This window comes from Haplochromis burtoni, unplaced genomic scaffold (genome assembly GCF_018398535.1).
Source record: "Haplochromis burtoni strain Fernald_Lab_line unplaced genomic scaffold, NCSU_Asbu1 Contig_113, whole genome shotgun sequence".
Classification (NCBI taxonomy): Eukaryota; Metazoa; Chordata; class Actinopteri; order Cichliformes; family Cichlidae; genus Haplochromis; species Haplochromis burtoni.
This window is the reverse complement of record NW_024582474.1, coordinates 1,496,875-1,512,703: the sequence shown is the minus strand read 5'-3', so window position 1 is coordinate 1,512,703 and position 15,829 is coordinate 1,496,875. Positions and strand designations below refer to the sequence as shown.

General features: G+C 38.6%; 1 protein-coding gene across 1 annotated transcript in view; it reads left to right on the top strand.

The window, feature by feature from the left end:
- The window catches only part of megf10 (multiple EGF-like-domains 10), a gene marked incomplete at its 5' end in the record, with an annotated part of 46,687 nt that overhangs the window by 24,889 nt on the left and 5,969 nt on the right, over nt 1-15,829 (top strand). The window contains 14 exon segments of the mRNA XM_014335735.2: nt 241-361; nt 1,136-1,299; nt 1,694-1,796; nt 2,636-2,782; nt 3,400-3,534; nt 3,696-3,824; nt 3,999-4,127; nt 7,421-7,549; nt 8,874-9,002; nt 10,090-10,317; nt 13,449-13,555; nt 13,665-13,788; nt 14,888-14,932; nt 15,015-15,224. Coding sequence (XP_014191221.1) covers nt 241-361; nt 1,136-1,299; nt 1,694-1,796; nt 2,636-2,782; nt 3,400-3,534; nt 3,696-3,824; nt 3,999-4,127; nt 7,421-7,549; nt 8,874-9,002; nt 10,090-10,317; nt 13,449-13,555; nt 13,665-13,788; nt 14,888-14,932; nt 15,015-15,224 — 1,900 coding nt within the window.

The window sequence follows — 15,829 nt, the reverse complement described above, 5'->3', positions numbered from 1 at the left end:
CATAATGAAGCTATCCAAAGCTATAAGGCACGCAGAAAAGAAACAAGAGTAAAAGAAGAGTGGCTCAGAAGTCTTTAATGTGCTATGTGACTATGTCAAATACAGTTTGATGAACTGTCCCTTCAGGTCTGTTGATGATCAAACTTTACACAAAAGACAAAAGCAAGCAAAAGTTACCAAAAAATGAAACTGTGTTGTTTTCATCGTCACTGTTAGCATTTTGTCTGTTAATCTTCTCAGGGTCCCATATGTTCAGTGCCATGCCCAGCAGGAACATTTGGTGTGAACTGCTCCTCCAGCTGCAACTGTAAGAACAAAGCTAAGTGTTCCCCCATAGATGGATCCTGTTCCTGTAAGCCAGGTTAGTCACTGTTAATATAACCCCTGCATTTGCTACAAGTTACAGCCATTTCTCTATATAGTTCCCCTGGATTGGTTATTAATATCCTTCTGATAAACACTTGATGAGTCAAATGTTTGACTCATCACATCTAAAATATTCCCAGGTCCATAGTGCACTGTTGCTGAGATCAAGCAGTATTTGCTCTGAATGATAACTGAATATAGGAATCCAAGAATTTAAACTAAAGTCAAAGGATTGCAAAAGTTAAATAAGTATTGTCTAAATTCATGAGCACTGCCTGTAGAAGCCTAGAATGAAAATGCGAGGTCAGAGACTTTGCCTTCATAGTCCAGCAACACCTTTATCTCCTCTGCACACACATTAGAGCCTGCAACACATTTTGTGATGCTCACCTTGCTTTTCTTCACTAACATTTGTTTAACTGATCTTTTTCAATAGTCTCTTTTGTCTCCACAATATAAAAAATAACCTTCATCAATGTCCATAGTTGTGTTTTTATTTCTATGGTACAGTATCATTCTGTGTAGGCTTTCGAGTTTTCTCTCTCCCTCTCTCTTTCAAAACTCGGTCAAATGAAGTAAATATTCTACACTATATTTGAGCACTAGTTCAACTAGTTCAGTTTATCAAATTAATACAAATCTCAGTTCGTGTGTTATATTAATAGAGAAATATTTTGATCTTTGTGCTGCACTGAATAAAAATGCTTTCATAAGTTAATCAAAAGTAAGGTTTACATGTGTTCAAATATAAATTACCTTGTCTAATCAGGGTGGCATGGATTAGACTGCTCCATCAACTGTCCCAGTGGCACCTGGGGTTTGGGATGTGGTTCCGCATGCATTTGTGGGAACGGAGGAGCGTGCAACCCACTGGATGGTCACTGTACCTGTGCTCCGGGCTGGAGAGGAGAGAGATGTGAACTCCACTGTCAGGTGAGTTATAGGATTATATGGAAGCTCCCAAAGTTTTTTGAAAAAGAAAATCATTGTTCTATGTTTTATCACTACTTTCAAAAAAGTGGTATCTTATTAAATTTGTAAATAGAATTCAAACAACAAAAATACAAATCATTTGAATTTTATATTTGAATAAATACAGTACAAAGACAAAATCTGATATTGAGAAGTTTGAACGTTTTTGAACTGTTTTTGGACCTCAGCTTTTAATAACACTAAACATCTGTATTTTGAAACGGAGCCAAACCACACCTCAGACCATACACCATATTTTTGATTATCTTGATAACCAAATGCCGCATGTCATATGAATGAACATGTTTCTACATTTCTTCATGGATTGCCTTGTTTGTTTGTTTTTTCCCCTTAGGATGGTACCTATGGTCTGGATTGTAAAGAACGCTGTGACTGCAATCATGCTGATGGATGTCACCACGCTACTGGTCACTGCCGCTGTTTGGCTGGATGGACGGGTAATACCTAATTACAATGTGCCATGTGTCATAAACTGGCTGTGAAGCAGGCAGCGTAGGACCCAAATGCAGACTCACAGACAGAACTTTAACAAAAAAAACCAAACACAGCTTTTATTATAGGATATAAAATACTGTCACGGCGAGTAAGATGAGCCGTGTGGAGATGATAAAGGAGGATCCAGGCACTTGTAAAGGTGTGAAGGTGGTTTATTGAACACAAAGTACAAAATAGAAAAACGGCAAACGGGACTGCAGACTGTCTAAACTGAGAACAACTAAACTACAAGACACGAACCAGAGCACGAACATGAAGGAGGATGGGCAGAGGTAAGTGACGATGGACAGCAGGGAGAACACACAGATGAAACACGGTGGATACACAGACGGACCAGCGGCTACTACAACAGAAGACACGACTTAAATTAAGTCTGCATGCTAAGATTGTATTCAAAATGCGGAGGTCTGCATTTAACATAATTATTGGGCTTTAAAACTGACACTCTGTTGGGTCTTTGCCTTCTTTAGGAAGATCCAGTATTATGGCCTCTGTCCAGGATGGGACCATTGTTTTTTACTGTAAGGCGTAATTAAAAGCTTATGATGCCTTACTCTCCCTTTTTTTCTTCTTTTTGTGATCTTCACCAGGGGGGGTTGGCAGGGGGCTTTGCTGCTGATCCTCAATTAGACCTCTAAAAAATAGCAATGGACTCACTTCTCCATCAGCATCAATAGATGTTTTGGTTTTTTTCGTTCACATTCAGGATTGCAGTCTTTGATAGTCAAATTAATGTAAGAATGTACTGCAATGATGGAAACACATCTGTGCGTGTGAACAGGTATCCACTGTGACAGCGTGTGTGCAGAGGGCCACTGGGGTCCAAACTGCTCCCTCCCCTGTAACTGTAAGAATGGAGCATCCTGCTCTCCAGATGAAGGAACCTGTGAGTGTGCTCCAGGATACAGAGGCCCAACCTGTCAGAGAAGTAAGTCCTACATCAACACCACACAATACTGTAAAATCATCACATAGGTTGTGGTGAGCTAAAATGATATATAGGTTTATTTAACCTCACTCTGATTTAATAGTTATTATAGTCATCAATAGTCATGATTAATATCAGTGTTGTTAAAAAAAAAAGTCTGGAACAGAAATAAACCTTGTTTTCACATTTGAAAGAAAAAATGAACATCAAAAGCAAAATGTGATATGATTTAAGTCAGAGAACAGCAACTCTTGAGTAAGGTGTGTTTTCTTATGCTTGAATGATTAATGCCAAATGATTAAATGGACTAATAGCATCACTCAGCAAATGGTCAGGTGCAAGGCCTGAACTAAAAATGGGTGGAAAAGAATCAATCTTCCAAAAAGACATTTAAAAGACCTTCAAAAAGCGTGGAGAAGATAACTTCTCTGGCTCCTTTTAACTAAAATATAAATACATTTAAGGTGGCTCAAGAGTTTTGCACAGTACTGTAAAATCCACTAGGATGGTGGACAGAGGAATAAAATTACCACAAAAAATATCCCCTCGCTGTCCACAAATATATGATCCAACAATTTTATAAATTGCATGTTGTGTTTGCTCTGTTTTGCTCGCAGTCTGCTCGCCAGGTTATTTTGGTCACCACTGCAGTCAGACCTGTCCACAATGTGTCCATAGTAATGGACCATGTCACCACATCACAGGACAGTGTGAATGTCTGCCAGGCTTCAAGGGAGCACTGTGTAACGAGGGTGAGTGACAGGCCACATACTGTTGCTTCCAAGAAACAAATGCTGGTCACGTAATTCAACTAGTGTAGTTAAAGGGTTAGTGGTCAAGCTTCCTGTTAATGTTAATCTTTGATGTAATATTCTGAGTAAAGTATGACACATGTTAACACATGTCTATATAGTGTGTCCCAGCGGTCGTTTTGGGAAGAAGTGTGCCCAGAGCTGCAGCTGCACAAACAATGGAACCTGTCATCCTATCGATGGCTCCTGTCAGTGTTATCCAGGATGGATTGGCAGTGACTGCTCTCAATGTGGGTTTACTCTGGAAATAATTATATATTGCAATTTATATATGCTTGATAATGTTACCGCCCTGTATTATTCTTGGTTATGAAAAAATTATTGTGCTGTGAAAGGTTCTTTAGAAAAGATTATTTAGCCATCAACTGGTTCTAGCACTAACATTTGATTATCACATTTTGTAGCTTGTCCAACTGGTCACTGGGGACCCAACTGCATCCACACATGTAACTGCCACAATGGAGCATACTGCAGCGCTTATGATGGAGAATGCAAGTGCAGCCCAGGATGGACTGGCCTCTACTGCACACAGCGTCAGTCAAATTGCAAACACACATACACATAAACACACACCCAAGTTATGTCATTTAGTCCAAATTGTAAATGGTTAAGAGAAAGACAAATTTTTGTTCTGCCATTGTCGAGCATTGCCATGCTCAAACTGAAAAAACAAACGATAAGAAACAATCCAAGGGCGCAAACCTTTCTTGGCAGTTTTTACTTTTTTATAGTATTTCTATATATTAATTTCACTTTCTTTCTTTTGTTTTTTTACTTTAAGAAAATAGTTTAAGTTTGTAGTGCAGTAAAAATCAGATAAGGGTGGCATGACAGATGTTTAGACAAACATTATGTAGGAGTAAGTAAAAAGTATTGATTTGTAAATAACTGGACATGGAAAAGTTGTTATACATGTATATAAATATAACTTGTTATATAATATTATACTACAATTTTTCTAACTAACTTGCACCTCATTCTCTTTCTCTTAGCAATACTTTCTTTAAAGATTTAACACATTTTGTTGTCAACTTGAAAGAAAGGTTATGTATAGGATGTGTACTGTAAAAATGAGATCGGAGGTCAAATGGGACAGGATATTTGATGCAAACTCTAATGTGATATGTCGAATCCCCATATACCAGTATCATTTCCTAAATGTTTCCAATACAAACAAAGGTAGTTCAATAAGGAGAGATAATTTGGAAGAAATGAACATAATTTGTTGCAACAGAAAAATTAATGCATTTGGCAATTAGATACGATGACTCATCATGGCAGAACAGAATCCCAGTGACAACAGGATTTAGGACAGGACCCCTTGGACTTAAGGAGCTTTGATGGTGCTCTGAGTGACTCGGGTGAGGTGGAAATTTGAGGATGCTGGCTGCATGAATGAGAGCATGAGAGGGAGAATGACAGGGCACTGAGCATGGCAGGACCTCAGGCCATGGGGGAGATATCATCTCTCTGAGATTGGGTACCAAACCCGATGAACAACTGGTCCATTGAAGGCTTTGAGTTTGAAAGAAGCTGAGCTGAAAGAGAAGACCATGGCTAAGCTTGAAACCTGGACCCTCCGTGGCCGATTACCAAGCCTTGGCTACCCACTTGGAACGGTATACCAGAGAGATAGTAGCCAGGAGAAAAAGCCAGCTGTTCTCCACTAAATAATTCAATCTGTACTGTCAGTAGCAAAGGAATGATATGAGAAATGCACCACCAAGACTGGAGACGGAGCAATACTGGAATAGCATATGGAAGAAAGATGCTCAGTGGCTGGTGTAGCTAAGAGCAGAACTGAGGGGATTGCACTACATGAACAGTTAAACATTACAGTGGCAGGCATACAAGAAAGATTGTAAAGCATGAGGAGTTTGATAGCCCTGACATGATTCGCACCTACTGGGTAAAACTAACTGGAATCCATGAGTTTCTGACAGCACAATGGAAAAAGCTGCTAAGTGATGAGATGCTGGCTAACTTAAGGCCAGACAGTCCTAATCCCCAGAGGGGACCAGTCACATCTAAATACGATGGGACTGTTAGAAGCCACTGTCATCAAGACAAGTAAGGTCCTTACTGCGAGGGACCAAGCAGCCAAGGCATAGAGGACACTAGAAAAAATGTCTTCAAAAAGGGTTTTCTTTATTTTAACTCTCAAAAAGACAAAATTCCAAAACATACTTAGCAGGCCCATAAAAGAGGTCAACTAAATATAACTCTACAAAAAGTAATTTCCAGAAACTTAAACAAACAAAGTGGACACAACTTAACCCACAAACTGACCTAATTACAAAGACACATGAGGGTAGCTTTTAAAGTGGTTTGGCCAAACCATTTACACACAGTAGGGGGGGAAACAAAAACACACAGTAATATTAACTAAGCACAGAATAACATCAGTAAACCTAAAACACCCCTGTTCCTGATAAGCACATGGTTGGTCCTGCTGAGCAGGCATTTTGTTCTCAGAATCCTGAGTCAAGACAGGAAACAGCCACAGCCCCAAACCAGGTAATTCAAAGAAAGAGAAACATAATTAAACAGAAAACTTTTTTTTTTAAAAACCCACAATGCTATTATGCGCGCGCCTCATAATATCAGTGTTAGGTTTAAATAAAATGATTAATGAATTATATTAATGAAGAAAACTGCAAACCAAACTAATAAAGTGAACAAATGGACTTGATTTACCCATGTGTGGCTGATGCCATTACACTTACCATGAATAGGGGCTTTCATCCCAAATCCAGCACCCTGAGTGACCTTAGTGTTAAAGGTCCAAGTCCAAGTCTGATCCTATGAGTACGTGCCCATGAGTACCCCGCTTATCTCTGAGGAACTATTGTCTCTGAGTAACCTTGCAGGTCAAGGTCAACCTCACCTGTTAACAGCAGAGTCTATATTCCTGATATATAGGCATATAGTCCATGCTATTGGTAACTGACTGGGTTAAGATGGAAGCACTTTTTCCATTAGTACCTACTCCAATCGACTCGACGCAGCTCGAGGCAATACAGCTCGGCTTGACTTTATTTCTATTACAATCGAGTGCCATCTTATGTGTGTGGTGTCCTTATAGCAACACGGTCAAACGTCCTGTGAGGTCATTTGTATGCAACACAAATGCTACAAAATAGGTGGATGTCGAGGCGATGTTTGTACCAGCTGCTGGGTCGATGGCTTTTTGTCAGACTCCGGAAACATGGTGTTGTTTTTGTGAGAACATTTTCCACGTTGGCGGGTTTCAAAAATTGCGGTTTTGGTTTTTGTGAAGAGGACGCTTTCATGACTCATTGAGTGACACAACTTTCAATTCAGTTTCATTTATGCAGCTCCAAATCACAACAACTGTTGTCTCAAGGCACTTTATATTGTAAGGTAGACCCTATAATAATACATACAGAGAAAAACCCAACAATCATATGATTCCCTCATGACCATAAGACTGACTAGCCAATTGATGTCATGCATTCTGTTGATGTCATACTTTTGGATCGCTTTGGATAGCTAGCTTGTCGTTCTTGTATTGACATTTGTGTCCCAGTGGCAGGCGGGTCACATGTTGGCCATAACACAAATGACTAGGTAGCATTAGCAATTTATAGCCAGCAGAATTTGATTAGAGTGAAAATATAAGATTAGGTGGGCCCCATGTGATTTCTTTTGGATTTTAAGGGGGGTGCAGCACTCTTCTCTTTGGGAATGGCTGATCCAGATGATACTGGTATAATCTTGGATAAATTTGTGAAAGGTACTTTTTTAATTTAAAAAACTGCATATTTTAAAAGTACAGAATATAATGACGATAACTTCTTTGCAGGCTGTCCGTTGGGTTTCTTTGGGAAGGACTGCTCTCAGACTTGTCAATGTAGGAATGGAGCCGACTGTGACCACATTTCTGGACAGTGCACATGTCGAACTGGTTTCATGGGGAAATACTGTGATCAAAGTAGGTTACAAGATATTGCTGCCTGTTTTGTTTGCTTTTTTGTGTTATGGTTGTTTTTTTTTAATCATATTAAGTTTCAGTTTTTCTTTTGTTTTTGTTTTACTTTAATCTTGTCTTATTTTTCAAGTTTTTAAAGAAAAGTTGGACGCTGCACTATCCTGTCCTTTGGTGCCACACTTGTGGCACCTTTAGTCAGTCACCTTTGTATAAATACCTCCTGCCTTATATCCCCCATTTTCCAGATTCTCTTTGTTCAACTCACTTGGCAGGTTTTTATTTTTTCTTTGAGCATTCCTGATTATCGATATATCGATATATTGCAAAAAGTATTTGCTCGTTTGCCTTCACGTGCATATGAACTTGAGTGACATCTCATTCTCTCATCCATAGGGTTTAATATGCTGTTGAACCACCTTTTACAGCTCTAATAGCTTCAACTTTTCTGGGAAGGCTTTCTACAAGGTTTAAGGTTTATGGGAATTCTTCCACAAGCGCATTTATGAGACCAGACACTCATACTGGACAAGAAGGTCTAGCTTTGCTTTAATTCATCCCTTTCTGTTCTTTTGGGTTGAGGTCAGGACTCCGTTGTAGAAGATCTTGACTAACCTGCACAGAGCTTGGCCTGGCTCGCAGTCTCTGCTCTAAATGATCCCTTTCTATCAGTTCTAACGAGCTAAGGTCAGGACTTGCTCACCCATGTCTTTATGGGCCTTACATGTGCACTGGTATGCAGTCATCTTGTAACAGGAAGGGGCAATCCCCAAACTGCTCCCACAGAGTTGGGAGAATGAGATTGTCCAAAATGTCTTAGAGTTTCTTTCGCTGGAGCCAGTCCCAATTCCTAAAAAGCAACCCCACACAATAAATTGCCCATAGATGTGAATGGTTGTCTGTCTATGTGTTAGCCTCGCGACAGACTGGTGACCTGTCCAGGGTCTACCCTGCCTCTCGCCCTAAGGCAGCTGGGATAGGCTCCGGCGACCCCGCGACATTGAAAAAGGATAAACGAATGGATGGATAAATTCAGTTATTTTGATGGGTGGGCGAATATTTTGGCAGTATAGTGTACATTGGACACTAGGGTTTTTTTGGATCTTGCCCTTTTGCCTCCCTGCCTTGGTAGATTTTAAGGTCCATGTCTGTTGTTAGTTTTGACAAGCCACAAATGCAATTCTGCAGCTTCTTTCCTACCATCATTGATGGTCCATTATTTGCAATACTTATACTGATTTAGAACGTGGCTAAAGTCAAACCAATCCTAAATAGCACTACATCCAGATGAACAGAATTAACCTTTTTCTTTTCTTTTTCTGTTTTCCAGAGTGTCCTCCTGGTTTATATGGTTATGGTTGCCATCAGGTCTGTGACTGTCTAAATAATTCCACTTGTGATCACATGACTGGTTCGTGTTACTGCAATTCAGGTTGGAAGGGAGCTCGATGTGACCAAGGTGAGAATGTACTTCAGTAAAAATGGAATCAAACGTTGTTTAATGACACAAACTACAAACCTAATTCACAAAAACAAAAAAGTTGTGATGCTGTGTAAAATGTAAATATAAACAGAATGCAACCATGTGCAAATCAGTAATGAGCTTACCACTCAAAGACTTAGATGGAGTTTTACTTTTTCTGAAGTCCTTAACATTAGCCTTGTCTGTCCTAATAGGAATAGGCCATATTGATGTGCTATCCTAGACCTAAAAACAAAATGAAGACTTTGGAGTGGCCTAGTCAAGGTCCTGACCTGAATCCAACTGAGATGCTATAACATGACCTTAAAAAGATGGTTCAAGGTCAAACACCCTCCAATGTGGCTTAATTACAACAATTCTGCAAAGATGAGTGAGTCAAAATTCCTCCACAGCACTATAACGATAAGGCTCATTTTCATTTATCGCAAATGCCTGATTGCAGTTTTTGCTGCTAAGGGTGCCGCAAGCAGCTATTGGGTTTAGGAGGCAATCACTTTTTCACACAGGGCCATGTAGCTTTGGATTTTTTCCCCCTTAATAATAAAAATCTTCATTTAGAAACTGCATTTTGCATTTACTTGTGTTATCTTTGTTTAATATTTACATTTTATCCCAAACATTTAAGTGTTCAAACATACAAAAAAAAATAGGAAATCAGGAAGAGGGCAAACGCTTTTTCACTCATCAATAATTCAGTAGTTTTTTTTTCAGCTAGATTTCAATTTGTTTGTGTAAATAGTGAGTCTTCATCACTCAAGTTAGTCAAATAGTTCCACAGGGTTCTGTGCTGGAACCAATTCTGTTTATATTATACATGTTTTGCTTAGGCAATATTATTAAAAAAATACTGCACATACTTTCATTGCAAATTATTGCTTTCTGTTTTACTTTACATTTTACACAGCATCCCACCTTCTCTGGGATTGAGGTTATAGAGGTTTAATTTAATCAAATTTACTGATTTCTCTAATCACTCTCCATTAGAAAAACTAACTCATTTAAACTTAACAGACTCAAAAACATCTAACTCTTATTCTACATTCCCTCCCCCTCCTGTGTGCAGCTGGTGTGATTGTGGTGGGCAGCCTCAACACTTTGACTAGTGCAGCGATGCATGTAGACTCTTACCAGATTGGAGCCATTGCAGGAATCATTATCCTTGTGCTGCTTGTGCTCTTCCTTCTGCTCCTCTTCATTATCTTCAGGAAAAAGCAGAAGGGCAAAGAGCCCACCATGCCATCTGTGACTTACACTCCTGCTGTGAGTGTTGCTGCTGATTACAATATAACAGGTACATTTACATATTTACTTGTTTTAAACTGCAACTAGGTCTCATTGTGCTGTACCAGCATTATTTCTTCTAATATTTATACTGTTTTCCTTGTTTGTTTTATTGATTTTAAATGGTTAACCTCACTACAAATTTACAGTTCTAAACCTTATATTGCTAAGCTTATATTGTTAAATACCAGAGGTGTAAAATTACTTTCATAGCAAGGGAAGGAACACTGGTTATGCGAAGCTAAAATAGCAGGAGTTGACTTTCCTCGTGGTCTCAATCATTTTGGGAAGGTTTTTCTTGCTACATGGTAAAGGAATTACATTTTCACAATGCACTCTAACTCTTCATCATCACACATGTTGGACATGGTGACAAGCAATAACATTTTAGCTGTTAAAAATATAAATGAGGTTTGTTTGTTTTGTTTTGTTTTGTTTGTTTTTTTATCACTGAAGAGTTGAAGCACCTCGTACATCTCAGGGTTATGAGATAACCCCGACATCAGAACTATATTCCAATGAGAGCCTTCCAGAGGCAATTGCTTCCCCTTTCCTAAACCCTGTACTTTAATGCAGGATTTTGGCTTATCGGGGTGTAACTTCAAGGTTAACCTTGGGGTTTCTGTACTATGAAGATGGGTCACTTCTTCAAGGGGTAATTTAGGTTGTAATTTATACTGTGAAGCTAAACTGCTGCAGTGCAGGTTAGATTTGCGACACATATTAGGTTAGGTATAAAATCACTGCCTACTGACCAGTTAATTCCCCACAAAACAGCACCACCATTCCTGAAAGATCCCTAGACCTCTGCAGGTAGAGAAAGAGACCTAAAAAATGTTAGTATCATCTTAATGTTTCAGTTTAAAATAGGATGTGTGCCAAGTTTTCATTTACAACATATTTTTGGGCCTTTTCAGTTTTATTTGATAGACACAGTGAAGACAGGACAGGAAAGCAGGAGCAGAGAGAGACAAGGGGGAAGACATGCGACAAAGGGCCAGACTTGAACCCGGGCTGGCCGTTCTCAGCTGTATAGCATGTGGTCGCCCGCTCAGCGCACTGAGCTAAACCAATACCCTCTATCACAGCATAATTTAAGCACATTGGAGATTCTCTGCCGGGGGAATGCCTTTTATATGTGCAGATTATTAAGAAGATACAAATATAAATAATAATGAAGCCAAAAACCAAATAGAGAATATTTATCAATAAACAAGAAATCAAAGTCCAAGAGTTAAGAACCCTGGGGTAAAACCAAGGACTGCGACATGATTTACTTTGCTCCTCAATTAGACAGCTAACAGGTCGAAGTTAAGTAAGCTGTCTAAGCGAGCTACATGTTCACTGAGTACTTCAAAAGGGTCTTTCCACTCCTTCCTTTCCGGAGTCCAAGTCATTCCGCTGAGTTTAAGCCACTGACCCACTGGCCCAACAGTGTCCTGAAAACTTGTTTTTACTGGCATGATCATCTCCAGTGACACTCTCCCTCCTCCCACACACACAGGCAAAACAGTTTCAATTACCTCTGTTTTTGAATCTGCTGTAACTGTTACAGTTGATTAGAGTCAGTGTTCTTCTTTTCTTCAAACTTTCTGTCTACAATGTGGGCTATAAGCACAAGCAACCTGTAATTATCATTACTGGTGATTTTGGTTGAGATCTCTTGTGCTATCACTTAAGCCTTGGTTATACTTTATCCACAAGTATGAGGTGGATATCCATGGCCCTGTATTTTTCCCGGATAGTAGACTTTAAAATATGATCACAATCAAAATGTTTAATTAATCCCAGAAGAAATTATGTAATAAGTAAGAGACAAAGAAAAGTATGGAGAACGAAAAACAGGAGCAACTGAAACCGGCTTGCATGCCAGCTTACGCATGCGCATTCACTTGTGTACAACAGGAATCTCTCCAGCTGTCTGTATCTGTGTCCACAGAGTATTATCAAGGCTTAACTATCTCCATGGTGGCAAAGTGGGAGATATGATTGAAGTTCTGCCATTATTCTACTCAGACACTAATTTTTCCAGTTGGTACCAATGACGTCATGGATGAACAGTCCCTTCACTCCATGACTAACCAGAGTTTTTGGCAGTAGCAGTCCTGGAGTCTGAAGAAGAACATGTGTTTTTCTGTCTCTACCCCTATACTTTTAAAAGCTCTGAACATTTCCTTATGGTCTGCATGAATTGCTAAAAAAAAAAATTGGTAGAATGTGTAGTATTGTTATAGTATTTCATTCCTCCTTGAACTTTAACTGGAAAAATTATTTTTGATATTCATCAAAAGTCAAAACTATTTACACACCAGATTTAAAAGAAGCCATTCACAGGTCTTGGTCCTGAAGTTCTCTTTCTACCCACAGCACTACAATCCACATTCATCCATTTACTCTATACACTTTAAATACTTTATTACTTATATAAATGTTTTCTAAACTATATCCATTTAGTTTAATATCATGCACATACGCAGCTCAAGAATATTTCAAGTGAAGTTGATGCACCTGAACATAATCCAGTTTTTCATCGCTAAAGGTCTTCAGTACTTTTTAAATTAACCTCCTAGGACCGGGCGTCCACATATGTGGACATCACATTTTGGGTCGTATAGACCAAAACAATAAAGTCTGCTCTACAAGGGCCTGATGTCCACTTACGAGGACATTATACTGCCACTATTCTATTGAAATTTAAAACAAATGTTCTCATATGTGAATCACCGTTTTCTCAGAAGCAAAAAAAAAATAATTGAAAAAATCAGGTAATTCTTTGTTCTTACATTCATCAGGTCCCAATCAGCCCAAATAGCAAAGAGAAATTAAAAATGCATGCTATGAAAGAGTTCGGGTCTTAGGAGGTTAAATTTACTGCGATTATGAAAAAAATTAATTTGTCTTCTTGATTCTTGTGGAAATGAAGCTTTCACATTTTGTAATGTGAGATGTATTCTATGAATAAGTGTGAATGCATGGTAAATGCAAATAAACAACTGACGATGGGACAGATGTCTCCTACATTTGAGTGAAGCTTAACCAAAGACATGACTGTTTTATAGACTGCCCCAGAAAGCAATGACATGAAGAAATTATATACATACATGACATACTTTGTATCTAACAGCTCCTGTAAATTTTCAGGTGGTTATCCAGCAACATGTGAGCCCCATCTAAGCAATTATTTCTCCAACCCTAGTTACCATACTCTGACCCAGTGCATCAGCCCCCAGCGTGGTCCAAATGGAAAGGTAGAGATTTAAATCCTCTAAGACAGAGGGACAAGGAGATTGCAGAGTACAATTTCTGTTGACTGTCTGTAAACGCACATACTAAGAGCTATTTTTGTGCCATTTTTAGGCAAAGAACAACCAGGTTTTTGTAAACGTTAAAAATATGGATCAGAGAAAATGTGCTCTTCTTGTTGATCATACTGGCACACTACATGCAGAGTGGAAACACGGGGACTGCTTAAATCAACTGGGTGAGTTGTGGACTGCAAATATTATAATCAGCTGTTGTGTGTGTGTGTGTGTGTGTGTGTGTGTGTGTGTGTGTGTGTGTGTGTGTGTGTGTGTGTGTGTGTGTGTGTGTGTGTGAGTTTTCCTACTCCACATACCTGTATTGTGACAGACACGAACAACCTAGGGTAGGCTAAATTATTACATTCACTTTGAATGAGGCTGCTGTACATAGAGGATCCAGGTTGTGTGATGTGCATTTTTGACCTACAGTGAGTAGATTCTTGCTTGTATAGTTCTGGGTGATCACTTACATATTATGTGTGTACTAAGCAGGTATAAGGTAAGAAAACATGTTAATTTCTTTCATGTTGCTCGCTTTAGACATAAGATGATAGAATTATATTATCATTTGTAATAAGTTTTACCAGTTTAGGATGACTGTGGAAAAATATTGTGGTCTACCACATGTGTAATATGATGTTTCTGTAAGTTAAGGTGTTAATTGGTGCACCATCAGTGACTAACATACAATATCTGGTTAATGCCACCGGGTGAGGCTATATTAACAGAGAAGTCTGAGCTAATATGTCAATTTTATGAGTTTGTTTTGTGTAGATGCTTATTTGAGTTGGACAGTTGGTCAGTGTTATATGATCAATATTTTTCTTGATCTAATATTCAACATTTGTGAAAATTATTTAGATCTTGCTTGGTGCTTTCACTCATTGTCTTTCTAAAGTCCAAAGACACAACTATTGTGAGAATTTATAAGTTAACAGCGGGTGTGAATGTGCATAACATTGGTAGGATAAGCCCCAGCTGCTCTGTAACCATGAATCAGATAGGAACTGAATCGATGTAACACAAACACTGTCACCTTACAGTCACTAGTCCACATACCTAGTGCTTGTGGGTGGAGTTATGTAATAAGACTTTATTAGCATAGTGTTTGTATTGACATTAAAATAAAATAAAAATTGAATACTTTTGCTCTACTTCAGCCCCAGCTCTTAATATTATAAACGATTTTTGCCTAATCTATTTAATTAAAATCTCTCACATTATTTTTACTTTTACTGTTCAGTTATTGATCTACTGATTTAGACTTTTTGGTTTCAGGAGCCTGTGGAGGTGATAGAAGTTACATGGAGAAATCTTTAAGAGGCAAGTCCTATACATAACTATGAACTGTCATTTTTAATGTTGATATTCAGTTGTCACTGGATCCTTTGTCTGTGCTGTGCAGATCTGATGAAGGGCACACCCTATCATGCCAGCTCCTGTTCGCTCAGCAGCTCTGAAAACCCATATGCCACAATAAAGGATCCTCCCATGCTGATAACCAAAAACACAGAATGTGGCTATGTGGAAATGAAATCACCAGCTAGGCGGGATTCACCATATGCTGAGATTAGCAGCAGAAGCCCAACCAATAACCAGAATGTCTATGAAATTGGTGAGGACTGAACTCTGTTATCGCTGTCTACTTTCTTTCTGCGACATTAACTGCATAACTGCTATGCAGAACTAGGGATGGAGAATATGACGTAATCTTCAGAGTATAGTATTTATATTACTCTATTTTTCTACTGCACTATGTTAACATTTTAACACTTGAAGTGAATTGTAGATGTAGATTGCAGATTCATCAGCTATCAGTTCATACAATGTGCAATAAGAAAACATGATAAATTGATTTATATCATGCTAATGAACATTTTAAAAACCCATTCAGAGTGAAAATAGCAGAACTATGCCCTTGCAGGTAGAACAAAATTGCTGGTTGTACAGTAATTGCACTGGATTGTTTCACATTTGGTGACTGACTGCAGCAACTGGTCACCTGTAGTTTGAAAACACAATACCCTCAACCCTCGACTCCACAGTCTTGACATTACATTTTTCAGCAATGCAGTAATATAATGCATTACTATACTTAATTCAATAATCACTTTACAGCATAATTGGAACTGTAAAGGTTCTTCAGTTATCTGTGCACCAGGCAGGTAAAATAAATAATTAATTTTCATTTATTTATTTTTTTTGTTTGTTTGTTTTTGG